The sequence below is a fragment of the Lonchura striata genome, chromosome 9 (genome assembly GCF_046129695.1).
Source record: "Lonchura striata isolate bLonStr1 chromosome 9, bLonStr1.mat, whole genome shotgun sequence".
Lineage (NCBI taxonomy): Eukaryota > Metazoa > Chordata > Aves > Passeriformes > Estrildidae > Lonchura > Lonchura striata.
In genome coordinates, this window is record NC_134611.1 from 17,185,683 (window position 1) to 17,199,602 (window position 13,920).

General features: G+C 37.0%; 1 protein-coding gene across 13 annotated transcripts in view; it reads left to right on the plus strand.

Annotated features, from left to right (window-relative positions):
* Positions 1 to 13,920, plus strand: part of ADGRL2 (adhesion G protein-coupled receptor L2) — a 155,504-nt gene that overhangs the window by 30,379 nt on the left and 111,205 nt on the right. For all 13 annotated transcript variants that reach the window (XM_077785409.1, XM_021527154.2, XM_077785414.1 and 10 more), the window contains exon 2: positions 913 to 1,102. In XM_077785409.1, coding sequence (XP_077641535.1) covers positions 1,030 to 1,102 — 73 coding nt within the window. In that variant the 5' untranslated portion in view covers positions 913 to 1,029. The remainder of the gene's footprint in view (positions 1 to 912; positions 1,103 to 13,920) is intronic.

Here is a 13,920-nt window from a genome sequence, read left to right on the forward strand (position 1 = left end):
CTCAGCTGGCTGGTGAGAGAATAGAGTCATTAGCAAAAGGGAGCACTCTGCTGTCAAATCTTCTACCACAGCCACTGCACTCTATCACTGTAATTATATTTTTCAAATGCAAATGATAGCTTGAAGAATTCTTCCTTTGGTACATTGTTCACAGGAGCAGTTCAATTCGTATTTCTCAGTAGGAGACAAATCTTGTGTGAGGCTAAGGACAGAAGAAGGTCTCATCCGTTGTTTATTCCCTTTTCTCTGAAGATGTTTATTGTGTAGAAATACAGCTAACTGTGCAGTCATATGAAGAAGCTGCCTCACCAAACAGGGTGTTTTGTCAGCAAAGCAGCTGTTACTGCCTCTCTCATCCAAGGAGAGCAATCTTTGTGCAGCATGACAAGAATGCCAGAACCATGGCAGGGAGCAGACCTGCTCAGCCTTCCTGCTGCAAGGAGTTTCTGTTGTTTTCAGCCACTCCATGTTTCAAATCCCCAAGAAATATATATATAATATATAGTGCATATATATATTATAATATATAGTGCCATAGATTTCATTTTACTGTGGTTCTTTGAGGTAGAGAAATGCAGGTTGTGTCATATTTGTGGAGTCAGAAAAGCTTAGCCAACTCATCTGCAGGTCCAGTTTCTTATATTCAGTGCAAATGTTCTCCTGTTGGTTTTTTTCTTGTGTCTTAGTGCAAATACATCAGTAACACTCATGCTTTCAACTGGCATTATGCTTAGTGATGATTGACCTTGAGAGATTAAATCCCAGAACCCTGCCAAATTCCCAGCTACAGTGCAGTGCAGGCATGCTCTCAGTTTTTACTAAAAATTTCCATCTTCGTGTGAAGTAAAATTTGGTATTCCAAATTATTGGTGTTCAGGTACTGATAGAATTTTTTTTCTCCTTTTCTTCCAGATCCTATGCTACTCCAGGTATGAAGATGAATAATGCAGGCCACTGGTTTCGATGATGCTGGGCTTTTATAACTGGATTCATTAAGGAATACAAAGAAAATTCTTACAGGGATCAATAATGGTGTCTTCTGGCTGCAGAATGCAAAGTTTTTGGTTTCTGCTCATTATCAGCTTCCTGCAGTGTACTGAAGGTAAGCTTTAGTTTATTTTTTACTTGGGTTTTCAGATGAGTTAAATGGACTGTACAATTAATTTCTGTTAGATAACTTGAAGTTTGAGGATGACAAACTAAATGTAGTATATTCTAGGTTTAATTTATAAGACTTAATTGTCCGTTTTTAATGTAGAAAAGAAAATAGTTTCTTTTAGGTTTCATAGTGTCATATATTGAAATTGAAATGCAATGTTCAGGCAAGTGAAGTATTAATAGTCTTGATGGATAGGTGCCTTATTTTTGGATTCTTCCTGTATATCCTTCCTTTTCTATTCTAATTGCACAACCATTTAGAAGAAATGTATGGATATGTTAAATGTGATATAAAACAACTAAATGAAATACCCATTTTACTTTTCTAATTTCCCTCACTGAAAATGAAATGGCAAACACTTCATTAAGATTAGTGCTATGCAAGTTAAATTCCAGGAAATAAAATTCAAAAGTTCATACAGAAATAGCATCTACTTGAAAATATTTTTGCTCTTTTTAGAGAAAGGAAAAATACTGCACTGCTATCAAATGTGTTTAAAATAGCTGTTAAAGAGATGAGGAAGGAAAAAGATTTTTTAAGAAGTTGCATTATCTAGTCTTTATCTGTTTTTTTTTTTCATAAACTATACTTCATCCAGTTAGTCTGTCTCCACAGCTGTTCTTGTGGCCCTTTTAACAAACAGAGAAACATGAATGAGAAGGAAAACATGACTTCTGAATTCCTAATTGCAAATATTCGTATAGAGCTTGAGATTGGTTTTGGGTGTAAGCATTTTGATTGACTAGATTGCAGGTGAAAAGATTGGTTTAGTAATAGAATAGCATCTCCATGCCATCTCACATTATTCAGTAATTGTTGTATAATATGCAGACTCCCTTGCTGCATCTTTGTCATGATCTCACCAGTTTTTAAAGCAGATATGCACGTTACTCTGTCAAAATTCCCTGAATTTTAAGGTCAGATTTTCAGAAATACTTCTGGAAAGCTATCCTGCCTCCCCTTCTCTTTCTTCCTAAATTTGCGCAAGTAAAAAGGAACTATTATATACATAAAAAGTCCCTAAAATTTCAAATATTTTCTGCAGCCTTCCATGCTCACTGCATCATTTCCTAAGCTTTCTTTGCAGCCTTGCACAGATCAGGCCGTGCTGGCAGACGAGCTTTGCTGAGATGGGTTGTTCATCTGCACGTGTGAACATCCACATCTCAGGGAGTGCGTGCTCCGAGTCCTCATGGCTGTTCCTGGGGAAGTCTCATTTCACTTAAATAGCTTCCACAGTCAGTTTCCCATCCCTCCCCTCCTTCTTAAATGTTGCCAGGGTGTAGTTGAAAACTGGCATTTCCCAGAGCAGATCTGAGATGGTTCCATGCTTGGTAGGACTCCTGACCTGGGAGCTGCTGTCCGGACTGGGACTTGGCTGTAATCTTACTTGTACAGGACAGTAAGTACAAACAGCTGGAAGATAAAATGCTTTCCAGCCTCCTTCATAGGTAAGAAAGGTGGATTAGGAGACTGGAGTTATAAACTTTATGACTGGCTGGTTTGATAATAACTGGTGCTAATTATGAATGCACTTACATTGCAAAAGTGGTTGCACTAGGTGAAACGTAAGGTGTAAGAAGTAGAGACATCTATTTATGGGGTTTTTTCTGAAGTTTTAAAACACTAAGGTTTTTAAAAAAATATTACTATTGCAATTGTTTCAGATCTCTCTACTTAATGCATTTTACAAACATTCAGGTGCTTGCAGTTTAATGCTGTGTGATGGTTGAAAACATTTGAAAGTAAAAAGGAAAAGCGGACTAACAACTTTCTGTGGTTTGGTTACAGTTGCAAACAGCAGGCTGTAAAGCATGTTTTATCTGCTGAGTTTGGAAAGGAAAAAGTCAGCTGAGAACTTCTGCAGATTGAATTTTTGCCATTTGCGGAAAGTTAATTTTCATTGTCATCTGTAATATTTCAAGTTCATTTTATTCTGTCCCTGTTTTTCTTGCTTTTAGTAGCCAGTAGCAATCTTTTGATGCTTCAGTTGTGAATTTACTTTTTTAAAGTCTATACAAGAGCTGCTTTTTCAGCTAAAAGAAACAGGGAAGGAAATTGGGAACAGATAACAGAATCATGCCAAATTAATTGTAAATTCTTAAAATAAATGAAATACTGTGGCTCTGTATACTGGAAATGAATATTAATAAAGAGTTGGCTTCCAGCCACAGAAGAAAAATGAATACTGCATTATTACACTTTCTCACAAAATTACATTGCCTTCTGCTTCAGTAATAAGAGATGCCAAGTATAACATGCTTTAGTAGCACTTCATGCCTGGAAGTATGAACATGAACAAAGGTTAAAATAAGAGCATCTAACTTTTGCTAGAAATAAGAAAATCTTTAATTCTCTTGCTTGGAACGTATTTTTTTTTAATAGAAATCTGATGTGTATATGAAGGTTGTTGCAGTTACTGGGAGAGATAAAACCTGGCTGAATTCCCTGCTGTTTCATTTTAATGTTTCTGTACAGTTTAATGGAGAGGAAGGGGAAATGATCCTGGGTGTGGACAAGTGATTCATTTATTCATCTAATGAAACATTTTCCAATCAAGAAAAGGCTTTATAACTCTCGCACTCTCACAGCCTTAACTTTACCTCACCAGGGAATTAGCAAGCAGGCACAGTTATACGAAGGCTGTAATTTTCTTTTAGTGTTGCCTATCCAAACAGGAATCATATCTTCAGATAAGAAGGTCTTGGTTTTGCGCTTTTTTTTTCCCTGGCTATGTAGTCCAGATGGGATTGCTTTCGAAACAATCCATTCCTTCAGGTAAAATGCACCTGGAACAGACAAGTGCTGACAGCTGGACAGGAAAACCACACTGAGTTATTAGACACTGCTGGTACATCTGATCAACAAGAAGTCAATATTGTTGTGTTTGTTGTTACTGTCATCAACAGCAAGCATTGCAGCCCTAAATGAGGAAGAGACAAGAGGCTGTAAAGGGGAATGAAAAGCTCAAGTCATAAACTGGAGTATTACTAATCTTATTTCTGAAAGTTATTTTTCCGTCCTTTTTTCTAGCACGTTTTATATAGGCATGTCTTTCAAACTACGGTTCTATTGCAAAGGCAGACTCAAGGGACTGCCTTGGGAAGGAGTTTGGCTCAGCCTTGGGCAGGTGCCCGTGGCAGGCCTGGCCTGGGGACCTGGGGCAGAGCAGAGCTCCCTCTGCACTGAGCCCAATTTATGTGCCAGAGCCCGTGTCTGTCCCATGTCCTTGTCTGTCCCACCCCATGTCTGTCCCATGTCCTTGTCTGTCCCACCCCGTGTCTGTCCCACACCATCAGGAGGGGCTTCCTGCTCAGTCCCATGTAGCTTTGCTTACCTCTTTCCTACAAATTCTAGGAAGTTAATTACTTTTGACACCACCTCTTTTTTTCCCCTTATTTTTTCTTCCCTTCCTAATTAGGTGAAATCATCTAACAAGTTAAAAATTATCTGAGAAAATACAGAAAGCCAGTGAGTGAGATCACACACGTCTTGTTTCCATAGCAAAGCAGAGTAGAATGCATATTATGTGTATTATTGGTTTCTCTTCAAGCAAGTTAAGACAGATACACTAATATGCATATGAAAAAAAGATGTCAGAGTTAAACATTCTGGTGTAGATTGGTTTTTGGACAGTGCAAGTTTCGGTATTTTAAGCTTTATCTTGCTTACAAAGCCCACCTTTTTGACTAGCTTTTGATGCTGCTTGTTTTTATTCTTTTCTGCTGCTTGAAAAGCACAAGTGCCTTGGAAGCGCTGAAATAATTTTCTTTGCTAACATTCTATTTTAACTAAGGTTTAATACAATTTAAATCCATTTTATTATGAATTATTATCTATGCTTTCTCCAAAGGAAGAAGCCTCATGCTTTCATTATCTATTTAATTCTGTTCTCCTAAATGGAATTAATGTTATTTAAAGAAATCCAGCTTGTCTTTGCTTCTGAATGTTTGTTTTAATGAGCATTACACTAAAAAGGATATATTCCTGTAAATTCCAGCTATGCCAGCCAAAGAGCTGAGTGCTGAGCTGGAAGCAGTTCTAAGTGCATATTCAATGTTAGTGCATTTACTAAAGAAAATACTAAATACAGATAACGTACTTTGGGCCACCACAAAGATATTTGCTATTTTAGGGTATTACTCCAGCTCTTCAGCTTCCTGTGAAGCCACTCAGACATGGAGTGTCGAAGGCACATGACCCAGGTACTGAGCAAACTGTAAAAGCATGTCAGCTTTCCTGCATGCTTACTAGGAGTAATAGTAGGACTTTGTCCAGGATAAAAATTATAAAACACTTGTATCATGGCCTTGAGTAGAAATCAACTTCTGTTAATTAGTGGATGTAGGTTCTGCAAGGAGTGAAATGCATTATGGAATCACACCAGAGCAAAGAGGAGCACTGATTTAATTTCTAGCCATGGAATTTATCACAATGAGGGCTCTGTCAAGCCCCCAGTTAGCAGGTTTACAGAGGTTGCAAAGCATCCATAAACACACCCACTGTGCTAAGCCAGACTGGTATTGCCCACTCTTTGGAGGATCACTCTAATAAGCTTAATGCTTTCTTTATTCATATCATATATACCTGATATGGCTTAGGATTCTTTAGCAATTTTTTTTTCTTAATTGGTTAATGCAGATTAATCAGTTAATTCAGAATTTTTCTGAAGAAAGCAACTGCTGCTCTGGGTCATTTTTTTTCTGTCATGAAACATCATGCCATTTTTCAGTGCATACTTTTTCTGGGACATCTCTCTTTCCTTTTCTGAGGGAGGGCCAGCATATCATCTAAAGAGAAAATTTATCTAAACAGCAAGACCAAACTTCTTCATAAAGAAGAATGTCTGTTAAGCTTTTCAACTGCATTTCCAAAAAAGAGACTGACGGACTGCCCAAAAAATCCAGAGATACTTTAACATGCTGGCAGTGTTTATATATTTGTATATATATTCCTGGAGTACTGTAGTCTGCAGGATTCTACGCTGTAACATTACATTTTTGAAACCAAAACAATGCCATCACTATTTCAAAATGTGGAAGAACCATGTAGAAGGATGCATGAAGAACCATTTTAAATACAGTACTTACATTTAAATTAAAATTTGCTGGGAAGTATTAGTGTAAGAATCTTACAATTTAAGCAAAGAAATGAATATAAATGCATAATTACTCTGAGATGAGTAATAATATTACTATTTTGATATGCTATCTTCTCAGTTACTGAAAAACATTGTCCTTTATGAGGGGAGATTTTGCATATTCTTGGGCTCTGTGTTCAGAAGAAGAAACATGTAATGTGTAAAATGATAGAAGTGCAGTGTGTTGTGGTAAGGGCAGGTGCTGTATTTTTAGAGCCCGCTCAGCTGCTGCTGGAGTTTGCTGTCTTTAGTTGCTGTAACCTTGGTGGGTCTCAGAGTGTGGGGTGAGCTGTGCTGATGACCAGTGCAGTGAGGGGGTTTGTTTAACCTTCAGCTGACCTGCACCAACATCATTGCCTAAGGGGCTTTTATTTGTTAAATGTAAATCTGGGAATATTTTAGATTAGTTTATTATGATAAGGGAACCTTTGCAGGAATACAGTAGTAGAATTTGGACATGTCTTTTAAAAAGAAAATGGGTTTTATTAGTATTCTATACTAAATAGAGAAAAACATTTTTAATTGAGTTGTGTTTTAAAAATCTTTAATTATTTTTCATCTTCTGTTTTTTGTCAAGTGGAAGAATGCTGCTTGTTTTAGTAACAAGGTTTTTTTATATAGTTTTAACATGTTTTTATATTGTACTTTCAAGTCATAAGTAAAATATAACTGCCTGAAGCATCTGATATCAATGAATGCTTCAGCACTGGTTTTCTTACTGTATTTAGTGTCCTTATGATCAGATTATAAAAATTATTATAAAGTATAATGATTTTAGGTTTAATATTTGTTGCCAAGTTCTCCAAGCACAAAATGGGTTTTATATTTGCAAGCAGATCCATTGATGCTCATGGTCTGCCTCTGTAAGTAAAAGGCACAGAAAGTCATAGTCTGTGCTAATTGTATATTGCATGGATGGATGTGTTGGTAGCAAGAAGCTTATGCAAGATAAGGGCACTACAGAAAAATTACTTACACAAACAGCTCTAAAATGTGTTTCATGTATGTGCCCACTTCCATGTTTGTGCTAGTGTTCCAAATTGTGTTACATGAGGAAAAGGAGATAAAACTATTCACAGAGAGAAATTCTTAGCTTGTCATCCATACTCTCATCATAAAGGCACTTCAGAGTATAGGAGCTCCTAACAATGGCAAAGATGCACTTGAAAATTATCTGACCTTTAGTGGTGGTTAATTGTTGTCATCTTTATTCATCAATGTTGTTTTTGTAGAAGAATATTTACAGTTGTTCCTTTTGATTTTTTTTTTGTTTTCTTTGTTTTTTTTATGTTTGGGTTGATATTTTAAATGAAGCTCAAGAATACTGGATGCTTTTCCAGTCATAAGTCCTTTTTTTTCCCCAGGAATACTAAATTTTTTACATTTTTAACAGAGGGTATATTTTGTATGTGTGCCTCTGTAGATGAATCATACCTGAAATCCACAGACACAGTATAGTAAATTGAATATGCAGTTCTTTTTGATAGTAGGAGCTGAAAAAATCCTTTTGCGCAAGGTGTTCCAAATTTCTACCGTTCCAGAAAACTACTCTATTGGCTTTCAGAACCCAACTGTGCTAAAGCTCTGTGTGTTTCTATAATCTCTACCTCCTTACTTTCATTTGAAGTATAAAGAAATGGAGCTGTATGAATGTCAGCTCTGTTTATGGCTCTTTCTTTCATCAGGGAGACAATTCATGCATGTCCCAGTGGCATTAAGGTAACCTGTGTAAGTGCACTTGAGGGTGTTGCCAGTGGTAGAGGAGACTCCCTGCTTGCACCTTCTGAGCTTGCACCAGTCCAGGTGGCTGAGAATGTTTAATTATTTTTGTTTTCTCGATTTATCCTAGTATAAGAATCCCTGATGTTTTCTTGGTGTATAAAAGATGTGTGGGGGAGACTAGTTGGGAAGCAAAATGAATTTTTTTTTTCATCTGTTGCCTGAGCAACCCATACATGTGAGAAACCCAGGGGGACCACAACTTTCAGTTGTTGGATACAGTGAGTTTTATGAGGGATCTTGACGATGGAAGGAAAGCTGGCTTTTGTGTTCTCCCTTGTCAGGGATTTTGATGTCTCTCTCAGGAGTTAGGTAGTTTTGTTCTCTTCCAGCAGAAAGTACAATTAATGCAAGGTGCTGTTGGAGCAATTTTCTTGTTAAACTTGAATTAGGTAATTCATTTAGGAAACCTGAGAGGAAGTTGACACTGAAACCAGATTCGCCTATGTGCTGAACAGTTGGAAAAGCAATGGGAAATGTTTGCCTTTTATAGGCTTTAGTGCTGTTTCATATCGCTTCTGTTTTAACCATCTTTTGAATGAGCTTCACTCAGATTTTCCTGTTTGCCACTGCTCCTGTGCCTGTGATTAGATCTGCCTTCCACTGTATTCTCCCACTGAGAAATACAGTTCATTTCGCTCAGGCTTGTGAATTGCCTCTAATTGCACAATGTTACTAGAATTAAGTGCTTACTTATTCTGCAACATTGTAACATTTGCCAGTGAAAGTCTTTTGGAAAAGTCTGTGTTCTAGCTGAGCACTGATCATGCTTTTTAGTGGCTTAAGATAAATATGCTTTTAGTAAACAAAACTGAACAGTTTGTTGCTTACGTTTTTGCATCATTTAATTTGCAACAGATGAAACTGGCATGCGTGAAGAGTGAAGCATGGAAAGTACTAGAGGGCAAACGGGTGGTTTGTGATGTGGATTATTACCCATAAAATGGATAGGGTCCACAAAACATCACTTCATGTATTAATGCACCAGCTGGGGGAAAAAAAATCTATCAGCATATTATATCATGCATAAACTGCTTGGTTTAGGCCTTCAATTCAAATCCTGCTCAGTAATCTTCTCTATCTTTTTGCTAGTCTGTAGATCTATATAAGTATATAGATCTTCCTAGATATAAAAAGCATCTCTACGTTTTTAAAAATTCACAATACAAAAAGGCTGGAACTCATCCATATGTAAATTGTCTTGAAGGATTTGTGATACAGTGTTTTGTTTGCAGTGTAAACTGAGTGCTGACAGAAAAAGTCAGAAATACATCTAACCAGCAGTCTTTCCTTTACCAGTTACAAATAATCTAATGAAGTAGCAATTATTTTATGCTTTATATGTAACAATATAACAATTCTTTTGCTGTACAAAATATTTCAAATTTTACACTGATAAATCAACAGAGTACTGACTCAGTTCTGAGAACAATTCCTGATATGATATTTAGTCTTATCTCTTTGCATTATCTTCTGGCTCTTAGATTTGTCATGGATTCATTTTAACTGTATTTCTGTGTTGCCTTATTTTTACAAAAGATTTTTTGAAGTATAAAGAGAGACTTTCTGAATATTTGCTGTTAAAAATTAGTCATCATATTAATGTTATTTGTAACAGACTCAGTGATTCTGACTTTATTTACTTCAGAGCCTTATCTGGTTTGATTCTTTTTATTCCTTTTTTTTTATATGTCTGATTAAAAATAAAATAGTGACAATAACTGGGAAAAAACTAGTAAAGAAATTCTTTGGTCAAGGTATGAATGATTATGAAATAATCAAAATTCATTCTCTTGATCCTCTTTCCATCTGGAGTAAGGGATAAGGTTGTAACAGAGGTAAAAAAAGTGCATTTAGAAGGATTCATGGGTGTTAAGCAACAATAAAACTCTGTAACCATTTAAATGACAGTAGCTGACTATTTGAATTAACTTTGTGTTTGGCTTAATTTTGGGGCCTAATTATTCCTAACTTACCGTGAGTTGATTTCTATTATACAATACTGTAGGGATTTGTAGCTAAGGCAACTCAAGGAATCATTTTACATAAAGTACTTTTGTTCAACTGATTAGGCAGGTAAAAATGGAATGATAGAAAATGGGAACTCTTGTCTGATAAGGGCCAGTGAATTGTTACCAATGACACTATGAAGAAATAACACAAGGGAATCTCATTACTAAAGATCTTGAGAATTTTTGGCAACTCGTTTGTATCTTGATGGGGTGGTGTTAGTTAACTGTTCACAAGCAATTCTCTGGAGTATTAACAGAAAAAGACAGTGCATATTTTTGTGATACCTTGGTTTGGCCTGCATGAGGTGGATATTTCTAGATGCTTGTTAACTAAAAAATTTGTTCTTAGAAGGACTTTTTAATATGTGTTTATTAATGCTAGTTAAGCATTAAAATGGGCAAAAGATGCAATCTTCATTGCATGATATTTCACATTTTAGACATAAAATCATTTTTAGACATACAATATATCTCCAACATCCCACTTATTTATAATTACTGTTCCATGAAAATAGTTCTCAATTATGCTACATTCTTAAGACAACCTGGGGGAATTAAAGGAGAAGGAGGTATTGGAATAAATGCCTCTGGAATCAATTCCTGTTTTAATGCCCACACACATATATATCCTTCATTGGGAATAATTTTTCAATGAATTGGCTGCATAGTTAGAGCTTAAACCTGGGTAGAGATATATTTTGCCACTGTGAACATATATGCTCAGTTAAAATTTCCTTTTTATTCTTTGAGCATTTATAAAGTCATGCGTCCAAAATTAGATCTGCAGCCTAAGTAGGTGTTTCCTCTTGATTATAGTAGATTAACTTCCCTAGATTTAGAATGCTTAATTTTGATTTCCCTTCATTTTTCAAGCTCAACTTTTTTAGTTTCCTCAACGAAAATATTGAAGGTTACAAGAGTGCTTATTCTGCTGACAACACAATAGCATGTCTGTTTGTAGACCTGTCAACTTTGCCCATGTCGCTTCAATATACACCTAGACCTTACAGTCAGATACTTTAGGAGAAGCACTGCAGTTGTTTTCTGTGTTTGTTGTGTTTAGGAGGTCAGCACTTGGAGTACCTCTGATGAGGTTAATGGAAGGCTTTGATGCTGTTTAAAGGGAGGCAAAAAACCCACTCATAAAGCATATGCTAAAATGTGTAACAGCAATTTCTAAATTAGATCCCAAATAAATGCTTAAAACAATAAAATCAGACAATTATAAATGCATATCTTTCCTCTCTCTTGACAAATTCAATTTTTAAATGGAAAATTCATATTTTTGATCATGTATCTGCTGTTAACATATCTGCTGTTACACGCTTTCAATTAGTACTGCTGACAAGTTATTTAGGAAAGTCTCTGGAGCATGGGGAGATGTGTACAGCTTCTCTGTGCCTGGTGTTTGCTTTCCAAAGTGAAAGGATTCAAGATTTAATTATTAGAAGATGTTTGCAGTAGGCAGTGTGCCTTGGAAAGGCCATAAAGGGCGAGGCTGCAGGTGCCCTCCGTGCAGCTGGGCAGGGGGACACAGGGGACGTTCCTGCAGGGGACATTCCTGCCTGGAGCTGACATTACAGAGGGTCCTGCACACGGGTGGGGTCAGCCTCAGGACACTGAGCTGCAGCATTTCCATCTGGTGGTGTGGAATGCTGAGTCCTGCTCTGTCACCCACCAGCTCCCTCGTGGTCTCTGGCACCTGTGATGCAGGAGGCAGGGCTGGCAGGGTACAGCCTTTCCTTCTCTTCTCGGAAGAACTTTCCCCCAGCCTCTTCCCTGACCCATGTCACCCAGACATTTGACAGCTGGGAGAGGTGTAGGTCATGGTGGAGCTGTCGGAGTGCTTCACCCTTAAACAGATGAAAAAACTGAGATCTGTGCATCCACTGAAGCTTGGGAAACCACTGTGCCAGTTGAATGGGCGTTTTCTTTTCAAGATGGAAAACTGGTCTAGAACATGTTCTTTGTTGGAATACAGTGCCAGTTTGACACTTAACCTGATTAATGCTCCTTCGTGGGACCCTGTCTTTTAAAGTCAGAGTATCTAGAGCCTCATTCTCCTTGATTTAATTATGAAGATGGTGAAAGGTATCCCAAATTGTCTGCAAGGGTTTACAAATGCACATATGAAGACAAGCCTATGTGCCTTTATATGCGTGTGCTGGGTAGATCCAGAGTTGCATCTGATTTCTGTCCTGAGGAGGGAAACAAAATTTTTCCAAAGGGTTCATTTCTCAGATAAACTAGCACTTTCAAAACTACTTTAGGGATTTTAAGAGTGCATGTACTTTTACTGGAACAGAAATTGCCTCATTTTATCTCTCCTTCAGATTTTTTTCTTTCACTGGTAGTCAGTACTGAAAGCCTCAGAGGAAGATGCCAAAATACTTAAATGCAAAAAGTAACCTGCTTAGAGTGTACATATCTTAATTATCCACTGTCACTGAGTACCAGTAGATATTTCTTTACTCATTGCTCAGGATTTAAAAAAAAGTATTTAATTTTGAGTTTTGGAGTGCATTACAGTGGCCATGAGTCTCCTTGTCTTTTGTCAACTTTACTTTTCAAAGATATTGTCACGGAACATATTTCTCCATCTCTCACTTCTCAATGCATTTTCAGATCATTTAAGGAGAATAGTAAATAATACTTCTGCCTTGTAAATTTTGCCATCCTGTTCCCTCCCTCCACCCTCTCCATCATCCTTTTCTGATAATCAACACCACTTCACAGACCTCAGCTGTGCAGAGGAAATCATTCTGCTTCTCTACATTGTTTTCCTTAGCCTTGGTTGGTCACCTAATTCAGCAAACTCATCACTTCTCACACAAAAGAAGCTTCCTACTTTTGTTGTACTTAAGAAATTTCTGGTTATGAGATCATTGGAAAGCATTTTGGAAAAAACACCTGTGAGTTTAAGATGTGTACAGAACACAGGCATGGAAAAACATACTAAAGAGTCAAGAGACAAAACCTTATAAGTCTCATAATTTGCCAGTTTGTTTATTTTATATATTGGTACAAGTCATAGTGTCAGATACTTTCCTCCAATTTTGCAGCACAGCTATAAATTTTGCTATATCTAATTGCAGCAATCTTTTTCTGCTCAGCCAATGTGTGTTTATATGAAAAATACTTTTATATATAAATTTGGTTTACAGATGTTTAAGGGCTTGTAATTTTCTCTTTAAAGTCAAGCTTAATTTTTTATATGTTTTTTTTTTTTTTAATGGAAAGATTTTATGGCCAACACATGCCTCATGAGAAAAGGAAGAAGTTACAGATGGTCCAGAGTAGAGGGTCTGTTTCATACATAAAAACTTCATGTCAGCATTTCAACAGAGCAGTTTCTTAGGGTATCTCTGTTATCACTGACACTTTCACATTGACAAGCATATGGGATGTAGTGCTGAATGTGTAAATTGAAATGATCACATCTAGCATTTCCCTGTACCAGGTGCCAGCTTGCTGCTGCAGCTCTGCACTTAATGTTGAAGGAGGAGTGCTAGAAATAGTTTCATTTGCTAATTATCTCTTATCTCCAGCACATAGTCCTTGGGCAAACAGCTTACCCAGGTATTTTTGAGAACACCTATCTGGACAGTGCAGGACTGCAGGTGGTCCTGTGGTGACAGTGCAGAGTGCAGAACATGTAAGAAGTCTCCATCCATCTGTGCATGAGGTGGTGGTGGGGTTTTTTTCTCTTTTTTTTAAGTCTTCAGTGAAGAACAGAAGATAAATTTGTGATAATTTTTCTATCCTTATAAAGTTTGTGTGAAAAGCAGAAGACTGCCATTCCACAGCCCAAGAAAAATGTGTGCATGTGT